The 12,790-nt window shown below is 41.8% G+C and overlaps 1 protein-coding gene across 12 annotated transcripts in view; it reads left to right on the top strand.

The window, feature by feature from the left end:
• The window catches only part of OFD1 (OFD1 centriole and centriolar satellite protein), a 36,479-nt gene that overhangs the window by 21,081 nt on the left and 2,608 nt on the right, over positions 1 to 12,790 (top strand). For 4 of the 12 annotated variants that reach the window (XR_004967033.1, XM_036306170.1, XM_036306166.1 and 1 more), the window contains 7 exons: positions 616 to 805; positions 2,134 to 2,264; positions 2,792 to 2,903; positions 4,453 to 5,016; positions 5,527 to 5,653; positions 7,236 to 7,342; positions 8,312 to 8,425. Coding sequence is in view for 11 of the 12 variants with exons in the window: in XM_036306170.1 (XP_036162063.1) it covers positions 616 to 805; positions 2,134 to 2,264; positions 2,792 to 2,903; positions 4,453 to 5,016; positions 5,527 to 5,653; positions 7,236 to 7,342; positions 8,312 to 8,425 (1,345 nt within the window). In the remaining variant the exon portion in view is untranslated. The remainder of the gene's footprint in view (positions 1 to 615; positions 806 to 2,133; positions 2,265 to 2,791; positions 2,904 to 4,452; positions 5,017 to 5,526; positions 5,654 to 7,235; positions 7,343 to 8,311; positions 8,426 to 12,790) is intronic. The other 8 variants (XM_036306168.1, XM_036306174.1, XM_036306173.1 and 5 more) reach the window with 7 other exon arrangements.

The raw sequence follows: 12,790 nt of genomic DNA, 5'->3' as shown, positions 1-12,790 counted from the left end.
CCAGTGCGTTTTAGTTTCTGCCTCAGCCTCTTCTTCCCTTCCTATCAGCAGAAGGTGAAAATTCCTATCATTACATCGGGATCTTACAGGTTAAAACAGAATGAAATGTGTTTTTCACATGCCGCTTTACTTTCCTTCTGTTCATCACATGTGCTATCTGAAGGACAGAGCTAGAACTTGACATACCTGAATATATCGTGAACATAAAATGTATTTTTGCAGCTGCAATGACTTATTTGAGAACTTTGTAGGCGTTTGTATACAAACATGAGATGTACAAAGAAAAGGAAAGCGCCTACAGCATGTTTGTGATAGTTCACTTTTTCATATTTGAGAACTGCTACGGTCTATGATTGCTATTGGGACTTTAGTTGCATCTTGAAAATGGGTGATAAACTTAATCAGAAGCACTTGCTTTGTAGGCTAGGATTCTGCATACGTATAAGGTTGGATGAACTTCCCCCGAGTCAGGCTCTTCTTACTGCAGAGAATAAGACTTCTGTCCAGTGACCTTAATTACATTGTGATGCCCAGCTTAAAGCAACCCTCCAGCTTTTGCATAAGCAGTACTGCAGTCACTGTTCATTGAAAAATGCAAGTTTTTTTCAATTCCAGCTTGAGCTCGAGTCTCTCAAGTCCCAGTGCTTGGCAATAACCAAGCAAAACCACCTGCTGAATGAAAAGATGAAAGCGATGAGTGACTATTCACTTCTAAAAGAAGAGAAACTAGAGCTTCAGGCTCAAAATAAATTACTTATGCAACAACTGGAAGAGAGCAGAAATGAAAAAGTGCATCTCTTAAACCGTATGTCTTTTTCCTGATTTGCATGTCTTTGTAATTCGTATTAGCTTAGTATTATGAAACTGCTTGGTAATACCTGTAAAGGGAGGCTTCAATCAGAAAAATTTTATGTACTTAAGATTCTCAATTTGAAGTTACTGCCTTTTTGCTTGCTGTTATATTAGTAGTGTCACTAAGAAGAAATATTTTTAAACTGTACAAATCTGCCTCTCTGGATTGTACCAGTTTCCCCTCACCCTCTGCTGTTCAGGTTTGGCCAGTGGGGTCACCCTCACGGCTGGGAAGGAGGGATGAGAGTGAGGTGAGGTGGTTGTTATCTCCTCCCTGCCACTCCCCCCCCCCCAAACTGTGTACATTGGCTGTGGGCTGGCCCTGTGCCTCTCACCCAGGTAAGATCCCAGGGCTTGCGGGATGGCCTCTCACCAGCACTCTGTGCCTATGCCAGCTCATTCTCTCCACTTCTGGGAATTCTTCCCTCCCTGACCCTCTAGGCCGGTAGTTCTCAACTTTCCTAATGCCGCGACCCTTTAATACAGTTCCTCATGTTGTGGTGACCCCCAACCATAAAATTATTTTCGTTGCTACTTCATAACTGTAATTTTCCTACTGTTATGAATCGTAATGTAAATATCTGATATGCAGGATGTATTTTCATGGTTACAAATTGAACATAATTAAAGCATAGTGATTCATCACAAAAACAATATGTAATTATATATGTGTTTTCCGATGGTCTTAGGCGACCCCTGTGAAAAGGTGGTTCGGCCCCCAAAGGGGTTGCGACCCACAGGTTGAGAACTGCTCTAGTCCCAAGGAGGGTTAACAGCATGGCCCCATAACTAGCCCAGGGAACTACACCATCTTTTGTGGCTACCCTACATGAGTTACCCTTTATTAGAGGGTTCTTCAGTGACTGAGATGGGGGAACTCCATCTGCTGCCTGCTTGGACCCCAAGTGCTGCTGATAGATGTATAGATCAGATTGTACCCAGGGGTAGTCATCAATAGGTTCTGATGGAGGGCTCCTTCTGTGCCTTCTGTGAGTGGTAGAGGAAAGAGGTGGGCTTTCAAGTTAATTTGAGGATTTGAAAGATTTTTTTTTTAAACTTGGAATGAGAGTAGGAAGAGTAGTGAAGTTTGCATTTGCATGCATTAAATTCTGAAATTTGAGAGTCAGGATTACTCTTAGTCCATTCCAAAGAATTAATATACTATTAACTACATGTGTACAAAAAAAGAGAAAGAACAATTTAAAATCTCCTTAGCTGCTTTTGCTAAGTGAAATGAGAAAACTTACTGTTGATAATCACTAGGCTTTTTTACCTTCTTAGGCATAGCTCAGCCATCTCCTGAGCTGGTAAATTTACAGAAACAGTTAAAGAAAGCAGAAGCTACTATCGTGTTAGGGCATAAGGAGTTTGAAAACCACAAGGAAGCTATGCACAGACAGCTGCAAAGTGAAGTGAGTACTGCTCTTTGGTTGGCCAGGTGTTAGGCCAGTCCACTGTGTACACATGTAAACTTGGCATATGTCATGCCATTGTAAATCAGATTGATTTTAACATCAAAAATTTCTCCCCCACTATGCTGAGGTATCCTTTTCATCTGAGAAAATGCTCGAGTGATATGACTATATTCATAACAGTAATAAAATCCTGAGGAAAGCAAACTCATATAAATACAAAATTGTCCAAGTCCCAGTGGTGCCCACTAGTGTGTCTCTTGGTTCTTGCCCCTGTGACTTAGAACTATTGACACACTCTGATGTCTGCCTCATGCCCTATAGAGCTGTTCTTTGAGATGAGTGTAAATGGAGGTGGGAAACTTTTGTACTGTGTTGTTTTCTAGGGCCCTGTGGATTACAGGCATAAAGCTGTTCAGAATGGGCAAAACGGAAAAGAGAATAAGCCCAATAAAAGACTTGTTCCTTTTGAAGTGAACTGGAATTTCTTTTACATTGATTTCTTTCCCTTCTCTAAATCTTTTCAGATTGAGCATTCTGCAAAGCTGAAGGCCCAGATATTAGATTATGATGCCTCTGTAAAGAGCTTAAATATGCAAGTGGTTGACTTAAAATTGCAACTGAAACAAACTCAGACAGGTTAGAAACATTTTTAACCTATAAATGTGTACATGTATGTGTAAAACTTCTGATGTATGTGGAAATATAATGATCATTACTGAAATTTTAGTAATTCTCAGTAGGGGAAAAGCCATAGAAATATGCCATCTTAGAAGTAAAACTCCCTGTCCATTTCAGGAATACCAACCCGGTCATCAGCTAACGTGACTTGCTTTTATAAGTTCCCCTCTGGCTTGGGAGAGTCTTATACCCCAAACAGAAAGGTGTGGTGATGCTGTACCTCAAATTTATTATGGACCTAGGCTTTTCTTTTATATTTGTTACCCTGATAATAAGATCAATCTGACTCTTTAGTGGTTTTACATGTTCCTTGAGAGATGAGTAAGCATATGGGAGAAGTGGGTGGCTTCTGTCACATTGGCATACATAACATTGATTCTATATAATGTTTTTGTTTTTGCACCCTGATTTTGAGATTAGTTGATTGACCTTGGGCACATTTAACTGGGACACATCAGACACTTGAAAGGGTTACTGCTATTATGTTGTTACTGCATGTTTTCCATGAGGATGTGTGCTATCTGCCCCTTCCTACTTCATAACTGAAGCTGAGCTACCTGTTTTGCTGCTTTGAAGCTCAGAGGAAGTTTCTCTGTGTTAGCAGTTGAACTAGTTTCCACACTTCCTGGTCTTGAGCCTCTCTCAGTTCCTGTTTGCACTCTTTCCTTCTCAGTTCTTGCTCTCTTCTCCCACACTAGTTTTGTTTTTTATCTCTACTCATTTCTACTCCTTCCTGTTCCTTATTTCCTCTCAATTTGCCAAACTGCCCACAGCTGAAATCACAGTGATCTTGAACGATGAAAAATAGTTTGAGGATGGAACCTTTTCAAACACATTCATTACTCTGGAGGCATTGCCGGAGAGTAGCCGCCACAAGACTGGCTGTGCATGTACTGGCTTTGCTTAGGGAGTCCCAGCGTCTATACACCTCACTACTTGTGTGACCCAGCCTCATCCCCTACCTGTAATGTGGGAGGAGGAGAGTTGTTAGCCTTGTTGTGACTGCAGGTCCACACACCATTTTCTGAAACTTGGGCCCTACAATGGTTTTGCCACAGCCCTGGGAGTTCCTTTAGTGAACCATGTTTGCAGTTAAATGTATGACTGTCCTTGCTGGATAGAATAAATAAAGATTATGAAAGGGTTTGCATCAGTTCAGGTCAAGTTTATCAACCAAGTGAGTTCAGGTCCGCTTAGGCTTTGCAACCAAATAAATTATGAATAAGTTCTCAGAGCTTTTTGGATATTAAGATTGTGTATTATGGATCGTGAAATAATAATTATGTATTAAGAAAGAAGGCCTAAAAGAAGGCCTATGAAACTGTAGCTGGTACATAAAAGCTCCCAATAAATGCTAATAAATAATTAGTATTACCATGGCTTCAGAAATTGTTTAGTGTGCATGTTTGTTCTTATTACTACCTCCTTTCATTTTTCAAAAAATAATTCTCAAGCATATTTGAATTTTCTCTGCTCATTCATCACATTATCTCTGTGTAACCTGCAGCCCTAGAGAATGAAGTGTACCGCAATCCAAAGACAGCTCTGTTCTCTCGTTCTGCCAGCGAATTTATGGGGCCTCCTAAGGATGAAAGAAACAGGAATCTCTTGAAAAACTTTCTCAAACAGGAACAGCTGATGGCAGACACAATTGCAGCAAGGGTCTTAAATTATACAAATGCAAGCACGGATGGTAGCTCCCCAGATTCTGAAATTGAGTTTGTAGCCAGCACCAAAGCAAGAATGAAAGAGCTAGAGCGCGAGGCTGAAAGCTTGGAAAAAGCTTTCCTAGATTACCGTGATAGAGTTGGTCAGTACCCTGCCTCTAGAAGCCCAGTAACATCCAAGAGTCTGCCACCTGTGCACTTGGAAGAAACTCTCAAGAACATCCTTTCGGGTTCCTCAGAAAGACGTATTTTTGCAGAGGAAGCAGCTGTGCCCAAGAATCGTGCAGGCGGCGTGGTAGAAGCGCTGGGCGATGCAGTCTCATGGCTCTGCAGAGGCTCTAACAGACGCCTTTCCTCCACTCCTCTTGCTAGAAGATGCCTTGATAGTGAAATGTATCTGGAAGGTAAGCTTTTGCAGAAAGGGTTGCAGGACTTGGATGGTCCTCAGTGGACCTCTTACCTGAGTAAGGGAACCCTAGACAGCAGGAAGGAGCAGAAAGCTCATGCTTAGCTGAGCCTCGGAAAGCCCAGGGCCTGAGAAATCTCTAGTTGTGTCCTCACTGCACCTGTGGTTGCCTGCTTACCAGCAGCTTCTCCCCTATGGCACAACATTGGTGTGGGAAGCAATGGGATAGAGTGGCAAGTTCCAGCATTTTGCTTGGCATGCAGCTGTGTTCAGAGAATAACAATGGCTTTTCCCTTACTACTGATTAGTTTTATACATTTTATTGTAATCACTGCAATTTCATTTAGGTGCTTGAATCGTTAATGCTATAGGTCATTTATACATCATACTCAACTGTTTGCAAGGATAGATAACAGAATTTCTTTTCAAACTAATAGAACTTAGAAACCACGTAGCTTTTTTTTTCTCTGTGTAATTTATTCTTGCCCTGATATCTTCTGCCCCTTAGGTCTGTGCCAATCCCAAGTTGCTTTTCCCAGTTCTTGTCCAGAAAGAATGTTCCAGACTTCACCAACTGAGTCTAGGCACAGCCTCTCCTTCCATTCGCTCTCGAGCTCTCTGGAGCAGAAAGCTGAGTAAGTCCCATGTTCTGATTGGCCCAACCAAGTCTGGTTAGCTGAATGGGGTCTCGGCCCTGACTTGTGTGGTGGTTTTATTTATTTATTTTTAAAAAAATGTATTTTTATTGATTTCAGCGAGGAAGGGAGGAGAGAGAAAAAATAGAAACATCAATGATGAGAGAGAATCATTGATCGGCTGCCTCCTGCACACCCCCTACTGGGGATTGAACCTGAAACCCGGGAATGTGCCCTTGACCAGAATCAAACCCGGGACCCTTTGGTCCACTGGCCAACCCTTCAGTCCGCTGGCCGACGCTCTATCTACTGAGCAAAACCAGCTAGGGCTTGTGTGGTGTTTTAAAGTGACGCTCAGGACCACGTGGAGTGTAGAATTTTCAGTTAGATTGCAAGATGATGTGTGATCTTTGAGAATCTGAATAACTTGGGGAAAATTCCTCTTAGTAAATAAGTAATTTCTCTTTGTTTGCTAAACCTGATGTGTGCACTATGGTGGCAATAAGCGTCTTCATAGTTCCATGAATAGACTTGGTGTATAGAGATAAAAAAGCAACATACAAAACCTGCAAAAGCAAATCAGTTTATTTTTAAACTTGAAGTAGTTTCACGCATCATTGAAAAGTCATTTAAACATATTTTGGGCCTGGCTGGTGTGGCTTGAGCATTGCCCCATGAACCAGGAGGTCACGGTTCCATTCCTGGTCAGAGCACATGCCTGGGTTGCGGGCTTGATCTCTGGTAGGGGGCGTGAGGAAGCAGCCAATCAATGATTCTCTCTCATCATTGATGTTTCTGTCCTTCTCTCCTCCCTTCCTCTCTCTGAAATCAATAAAAACACTTTAAAAAATATTTTGGTATTTAAGTCCAAACAAAGAAAATTCTAATTTGTCTATTGAGGTAAATTCTGAATTGGTAGTGGGTTGTAGGGTCTGACTATTGAAGCAGAATGGAGTAGACGTATGTAGAAGCTAGGCTGTGGGTCACCCAGGCTGGGATTGAGTCACATGTGGGACTCCTGTCTGTGCCTGATCCTTATGGAGGGAGACTCTGATTCCTTAGTTCTGTTCTCTAGGCTGGACATCTGTCTGCATATCGATTCAGTCCCAGTGTACAGAGTTGAAAACTGGCGCATGTACCCATCATGGTTCTAATGCATGTAATGTATATGTATTTACATTGCGCTCTCATGATAAAACCAAGAGGAGAAACAGGACACCCATGTGGGAGTTAGGGCTTGTAGTATTGCATCTTCAACTAACTCATGTTGATTCTGTATAGAATTTGTTCTTTTCAAAAAATGTTTTGTGGTTCTTGAAGAAATAAATAGCATTGAGAGTGTCGACAATAGTGCCTGCCTCACAGTGTAAGGTGGTTCTGCAGAGTGCCCGAGCTAATGTCTTGATTGCTGGGAATGATGCCTGGTGCATGGAGAGTGCCCAGTGCAGGGCAGCTCTCATTCTCACTGAGCACAGCTCATTCTAGAGCCGTTTACAGAGTCACAAAGGCTTTTCATAGTCCTGTGCTCTTGGTTTTACCCTACTATAGCTTCACACTCATGAATTTTATTTTTCCAACCTAGTCTTTATCAAAGACAAACTGAAGTTCAAGACAGAAGTGAATTTTCAAATGTGGACGAACTATCTTTTAAGGATGATGAGGAACTTGAATCAGAATCATCTTTTGAATGTAAGTTCAAATGTAACTACTGGTTTTTAAAAGTTGAAAATGTTGAAAGCTTAAGTTTTGGTGAAACATACCCATTGTTATAAAAATCAAAGCAGTTATAAATTATGACATTTGTATTTTGTGATAAAAACAAAGATATATTGCTTCGTTTTTATATCAAAGATTTTCAAGGGTACATTTGAGTTCCATTTTTTTAAAATTTCAGGATAACGAATAATTTCAAAGTTGGAGCTAATCCCATAAGTGAACCCTTCACTTAATTTGCCAAGTTTGGGATTACTTCAGATTTAAAATAAGTGATTTTTAAATTTGTTTTATTTCTTTTTATGGACTATGAAGATGCCAAGTTATTTCCTTTAAGTTATACAGATTCTGTCGACTGCCTCAGATGTAGAAAACTCATTCTTAGTGAAAGAATGGAGGTGAAAGTATATTAGCTTCCTTGTCTGGAAACTGGAGTCCTGGCTCTGGCCCTGCCTTAGAGTGTTCTGTAGGAGCCTACTGCTTAAGTACAAAATTGGGATGTAGAGTCAGTTAGCTCTGAGGTTCTCTCCAGCCTGGGAAAACTTTATATTTGTATGTAACCTACCATTTCGCCATTGAGCTTCATCACCAAGTCAAAGTATATTTTGAACAATTAAATGAAAGGCCTTAGTAAAACTTGGAAATTTTTTGCAGCTAACCTTAACAATTGTGTTAACGCCTTGCTATTTAAATGGAGTTCAAATAATTGTCAGCAAGCCAGGTGAATTCTTCTGTCACTTTCCTGTTGGGCTATGAATCTAGTTTTGAAAACAAATCTAATTCTTTAAGAACACTTTGAGAAGCAAATACATTGGCAAGTGGTTATGCTGAAACGTTTTAGGATTAATTCTGTGGGGAACGTTCTGGCCTGGTTGCTTTGGTTGAGACTTGAGCATTACGCGATGAGTTACTCCTACACTGCACTGCCTTCTCTTGCTGTTGCAGCGGACATGTCAATGCAGTTTGAAGTGAATGGCCTCCACCCTGGTGGTGACATGTCTTCCTTGGGCGCGGCTGCAGCCGCTCTGCCTAACAGATCTCTCTCCTCTCAGTATCCAAGTAAGTTTTCCTTGGTGGTAACTACAGGTAGTATGATGGGTACTGAACACCAGTCTGTGCCCTGTAAGTTATTTCATGTATTGTGGGAGTAGTTACTGTGAGCGTAAATTATTCAAAGTCTTAGTGTGGGGTGTTAGCAATGTTAATGACATTTCTGAAGTAACTCCCAATCTGAACATGTAAAGAGGAGAAAACTGAAGGAAAGGCTTCTCATTTATTCTTCCGGGCCAATGGCTTTTAATATGTTTTCCTTGTCCAAAGTCTGACAGAGCAGTTACCTTTCTGCTTAAGACACTTTAGCAAAAACCATTCCATCTTGAGAAATTAGAGTGTAACAAGGAAATGGTGGTTAGTACCCATATACATCTTCAGTGTGATTGGTATGTTAATATTTGTTTCCTTCCTTCATGTCTTTAAAAATTAGGACAGAAAAACCTTTATATTTCAGTTTTCAGAAGAACTGATGATACTGGAGAAAAAGTATTTGTCAGACTTGTCTGGCCCACTTTCTCTTTCCTTTTAGCTTCTCCAGCTTACCCACTTCCTTCACCAGTGTGGATGCACAGGGAGGAAAGCGGTAGGGGGAGACTAGAGCTTTGCTCCTGCCAGGTCCTTTTCTCCTTGAACCAAAGGGTTTAAGCCTTAAGCTTGAAAGGAAATTCCTCAAGTAAAACTACCTCTTGTCCTCCCAGTGTTTGGGCAGGACTGTCACGCCCAAAACCTATGTGTGCAAAGCCTCTTGTAAGTAGTTTCTTGGCTTAAGTCATCATACTCAGGGATATGAGGAATTGCTAAAAGAAGCAGGAGACTCTGAAAGGGTTGATGTTGCTGATTCCAGAGTAAATCATTCTGGAAAACACTCATTCAGCGAGACTTGATCAAGAACCTTCTGTGTCCTGGGCGCTGGGCATACTGCAGTGGGCCAACCCAAAGCCCTTGCTTCATAGAGCTTCTAGTGGGGAAGTTGGACAGTCAGCCATCACCGAGGACCTCCGATGGGTACCCAGTAGTGGCAGTGGCCACCCAAGAGTGGATGTGATAGGCATTTGGCAGAGACCTGGGTGAACAGGGAATAAAAATAATACAATAAGGGAAACAACTGAGTTGATAGGTGTTCTGCCTCTGAGATGTAATGTAAATTATAATAGCTTTTAAAATTATTCTTAGTGTGTTTGATGATTGAAAGATTCTCTTATATCATCATTTCCCCTGCTCATCTGGGTACAAAGGGAAATGAAAAAGTCTGAAACTTGCTCTCTTTGAGGTGCCCAGTGGAAATGCTGCTTTTCTTTGCTCTTACATCCAAAGAGGTTTCTGTATGTTACTCTGCATCTACAAAGTACAGTCATGCACCACTTAACAGCTGGCATATATTCTGAGAAATGTGTCCTTCAGGGATTCATCGTAGTGCCAAGATCAGAGTGCACTTATGTAAACCTAGATGGTACAGCCTCCTGTATACCCAGGTTGTGTGGTCTAGCCCAGTGGTCGGCAAACTCATTAGTCAACAGAGCCAAATATCAACAGTACAACGATTGAAATTTCTTTTGAGAGCCAAATTTTTTAAACTTAAACTATATAGGTAGGTACATTGTTATTAACACATTGTTTGCGGGTAGTTTTTATCGCGCGCTAATAGGTGGCGCGGGCCATTTTTGCAGTTGAATAGATTGATTACCATTATACCTGGAAGTACATACATAATTCACCATTGTATGTGTTAGAGACCCAAATTTTGTCCTTTGGAATTCGTATATCTGCATGTTAGCATCCCTTTAGAGCAATAAAAAAGTATAAAAATAAACGTATTTATACATTACCCGCATTCTACCGCTAGTCTATAAAAAACGTATTAATACGTGTCCCGCGCTCTACTACCAGTCAACATAAAACGTATAAATACGTTTCCCGCATACAATGTGTTAAATTAATTAGGGGACTCCTAAGGCTTAGGAAGAGCCACACTCAAGGGGCCAAAGAGCCGCATGTGGCTCGTGAGCCTTAGTTTGCCAACCACGGGTCTAGCCTATTGCCCCTTGGCTACAAGCCTATACAGCATGCTACTGTACAAAACACAAGATTAAATCAAGCACAAGAGAAAATGATGCCATCAAGTGACATGGTATTAAACATGAGGTATATGAGAATGCTGTCTGCACAACATGGGATGCTGTTTTATAGCAAACTTTTTTTTATCAGTAGAAAGAGAAAACTATAAAATAATGATAAAATGTATAGTGTAGTAAATACATAAACCAGTGACATGGCCATTTATTATCATTATCAAGTATTAGGTACTAGACGTAGTTATATGACTGGTAGCACAGTGGATTAGTTTGCATCAGCATCTCCGCAGACACATGAGTAATGTGTTGCGTTACGTTACCGTGAGGTGATGGTTGCACCACTAGGCAACAGTGATTTTTCAGCTCCATTATAATCTTATGGGACCACCATCATATATGTGGTCCATTGTTGACCGAGATTTTGTTTTGCAGTACATCACTGTATACTCAGCAATGATGTAGTCCTTTTTTTCTTTGTCTTTTAAAGTCAAGCAACCAAACAGCGTTTCTATTTTGAGGTTGTTATTCCATGTGATAAAGTGATGCCATTTAGGAGTAACCATTCTTCCAGCAGCAAGGAGGAGATTGCATTTCTGTCTGTGGAAATGAGCAGCTGTCTCCTCTGATATTTGAATTTCATAACCAGGACTATGAGACCGAGAATGTGTTTCCTCTGTCCTGTTGATAAAACTAACTCAATTCCTGACAGGGACTTGGAACAGGGCAGAACACAAAAACCTTTAAAGTCCTCTGGTGAACCTGTGAGTTTGTCTCTCAGCATTGCTGGGGGGAAAGTTTAGCCGGAGAAAGGCAAGCATAATGCTCTGTGGGATTGACATTGAGTTAAACCTGTGAAACGTGGGGACTTGTGCTTTGAGCTAGAGCAGTGGTTCTCAACCTTGGCTGCACATTAGAATCACCTGGGAATCTTTTTAAAATCCTGATTTCTGGGCCTCATCCTCCAGAAATTCTGTTTCTTTGTTACTAATGTTGTGGCCTCACCCCATAACAAAGAAACCGAATTTCTGGAGGATGGGGCCCAGAAATCAGGATTTTAAAGATTCCCCAGGTGATTCTAATGTGCAGCCAAGGTTGAGAACCACTGAGCTAGAGGGAATAGACAAATAATTAAAGCCCAGAACAATAGATGTAGGACAGACAGATACACATGGTTGTGACAAGGCAGGTACAAAATACTGTGTGAATGTTGTGGTGGAGAGGTAACTGTCACTTTAGAAATAAGGAGGACCTCACCGAGAAGGAGGCACTTAAGTGGGGGCTTGCTCAGGGCTAGGGTTTTATGGGAGAGGTGGGAGGAAGGGAGTGTCAGGTTAGGGAGAGAGTGAAAGCAAAGCACAGAACAAGGGAGGGTACAGTTGGATTCAGCCAGCAGTGTGTCTGCTGCTTAAGATGCAGTGTTCCCAGTGCAGAAGAAGGGTTCTATAGCAAGTCCAGAAAGAAAAAAGCAGATTGTCAGAGCCCAGAGCACAGTGGGTCTGGGCTCCACCAGAACAGATACAGCAATAGAAATCCAGGTCTTCTCTTCAGGAAATGACAGGCACTGATGAAGGTGGGTTGCTTGAAGGCAGAGACTAATGTCAGGGAGAGCACACTGACTCGGTTATTTTAGCTGCAACTATCTAGGTAAATGGTGAGAGGGACTCTAATTGCAGCAAGGTGGGGGAGTTAGAACCTGTAAGCCCTGGTGGCTGAGTGAATGTAGTGTAGAAAGGCATGATTAAAGGGACAGGAATGGTAACTTCAGGTGTGAAGCTGATGTGGGATTTTCGTGTGTTGATGGCAGGGAACTGGTCAGAAACATGGGCGTGAGGCTGGGGGAGAGATCAGGACTAGAGAAATAGCCGTGGGAATGATCAGGGCAGAGCCAATAGCTGAAACCCTAGGAAAGGATCAGCCCAGGGGAAGTGGGGAATGACGGTGAGATGATTAGGGGGTGAAGGGGTAGAGTGCTGGTTTTGTACTGGGCGGGAGAGGCTTGAGCGCCTTTGTGGGAGTCTGGAAGAGTTATAAATTAGGGACTAATGGTTAATGCAGAATCCTAAATGGAGTTAGATTATAACCAATTGTGGAGACAGAAATGCAGGGCTTGGGGAGGGCAGAGGAAGGAGAAGGGGGTGAGGAGGATAAAGAAACGTGATATGGAGGGGAGGACAGTTGAAGTTGTTTGTGATAAAGGTGACTTGTGTTCATCTCAGTAAAGTAAAAGGCAGGTGCCATGCCAGGAGTGGGGCTGGGGGCTGCGAGACCGTGAAGTTGGATCAGCAGGCCAACACAGTCA

Source organism: Myotis myotis, unplaced genomic scaffold (genome assembly GCF_014108235.1).
Source record: "Myotis myotis isolate mMyoMyo1 unplaced genomic scaffold, mMyoMyo1.p scaffold_m19_p_4, whole genome shotgun sequence".
Classification (NCBI taxonomy): domain Eukaryota; kingdom Metazoa; phylum Chordata; class Mammalia; order Chiroptera; family Vespertilionidae; genus Myotis; species Myotis myotis.
This window is presented reverse-complemented; position numbering and strand designations above follow the sequence as displayed.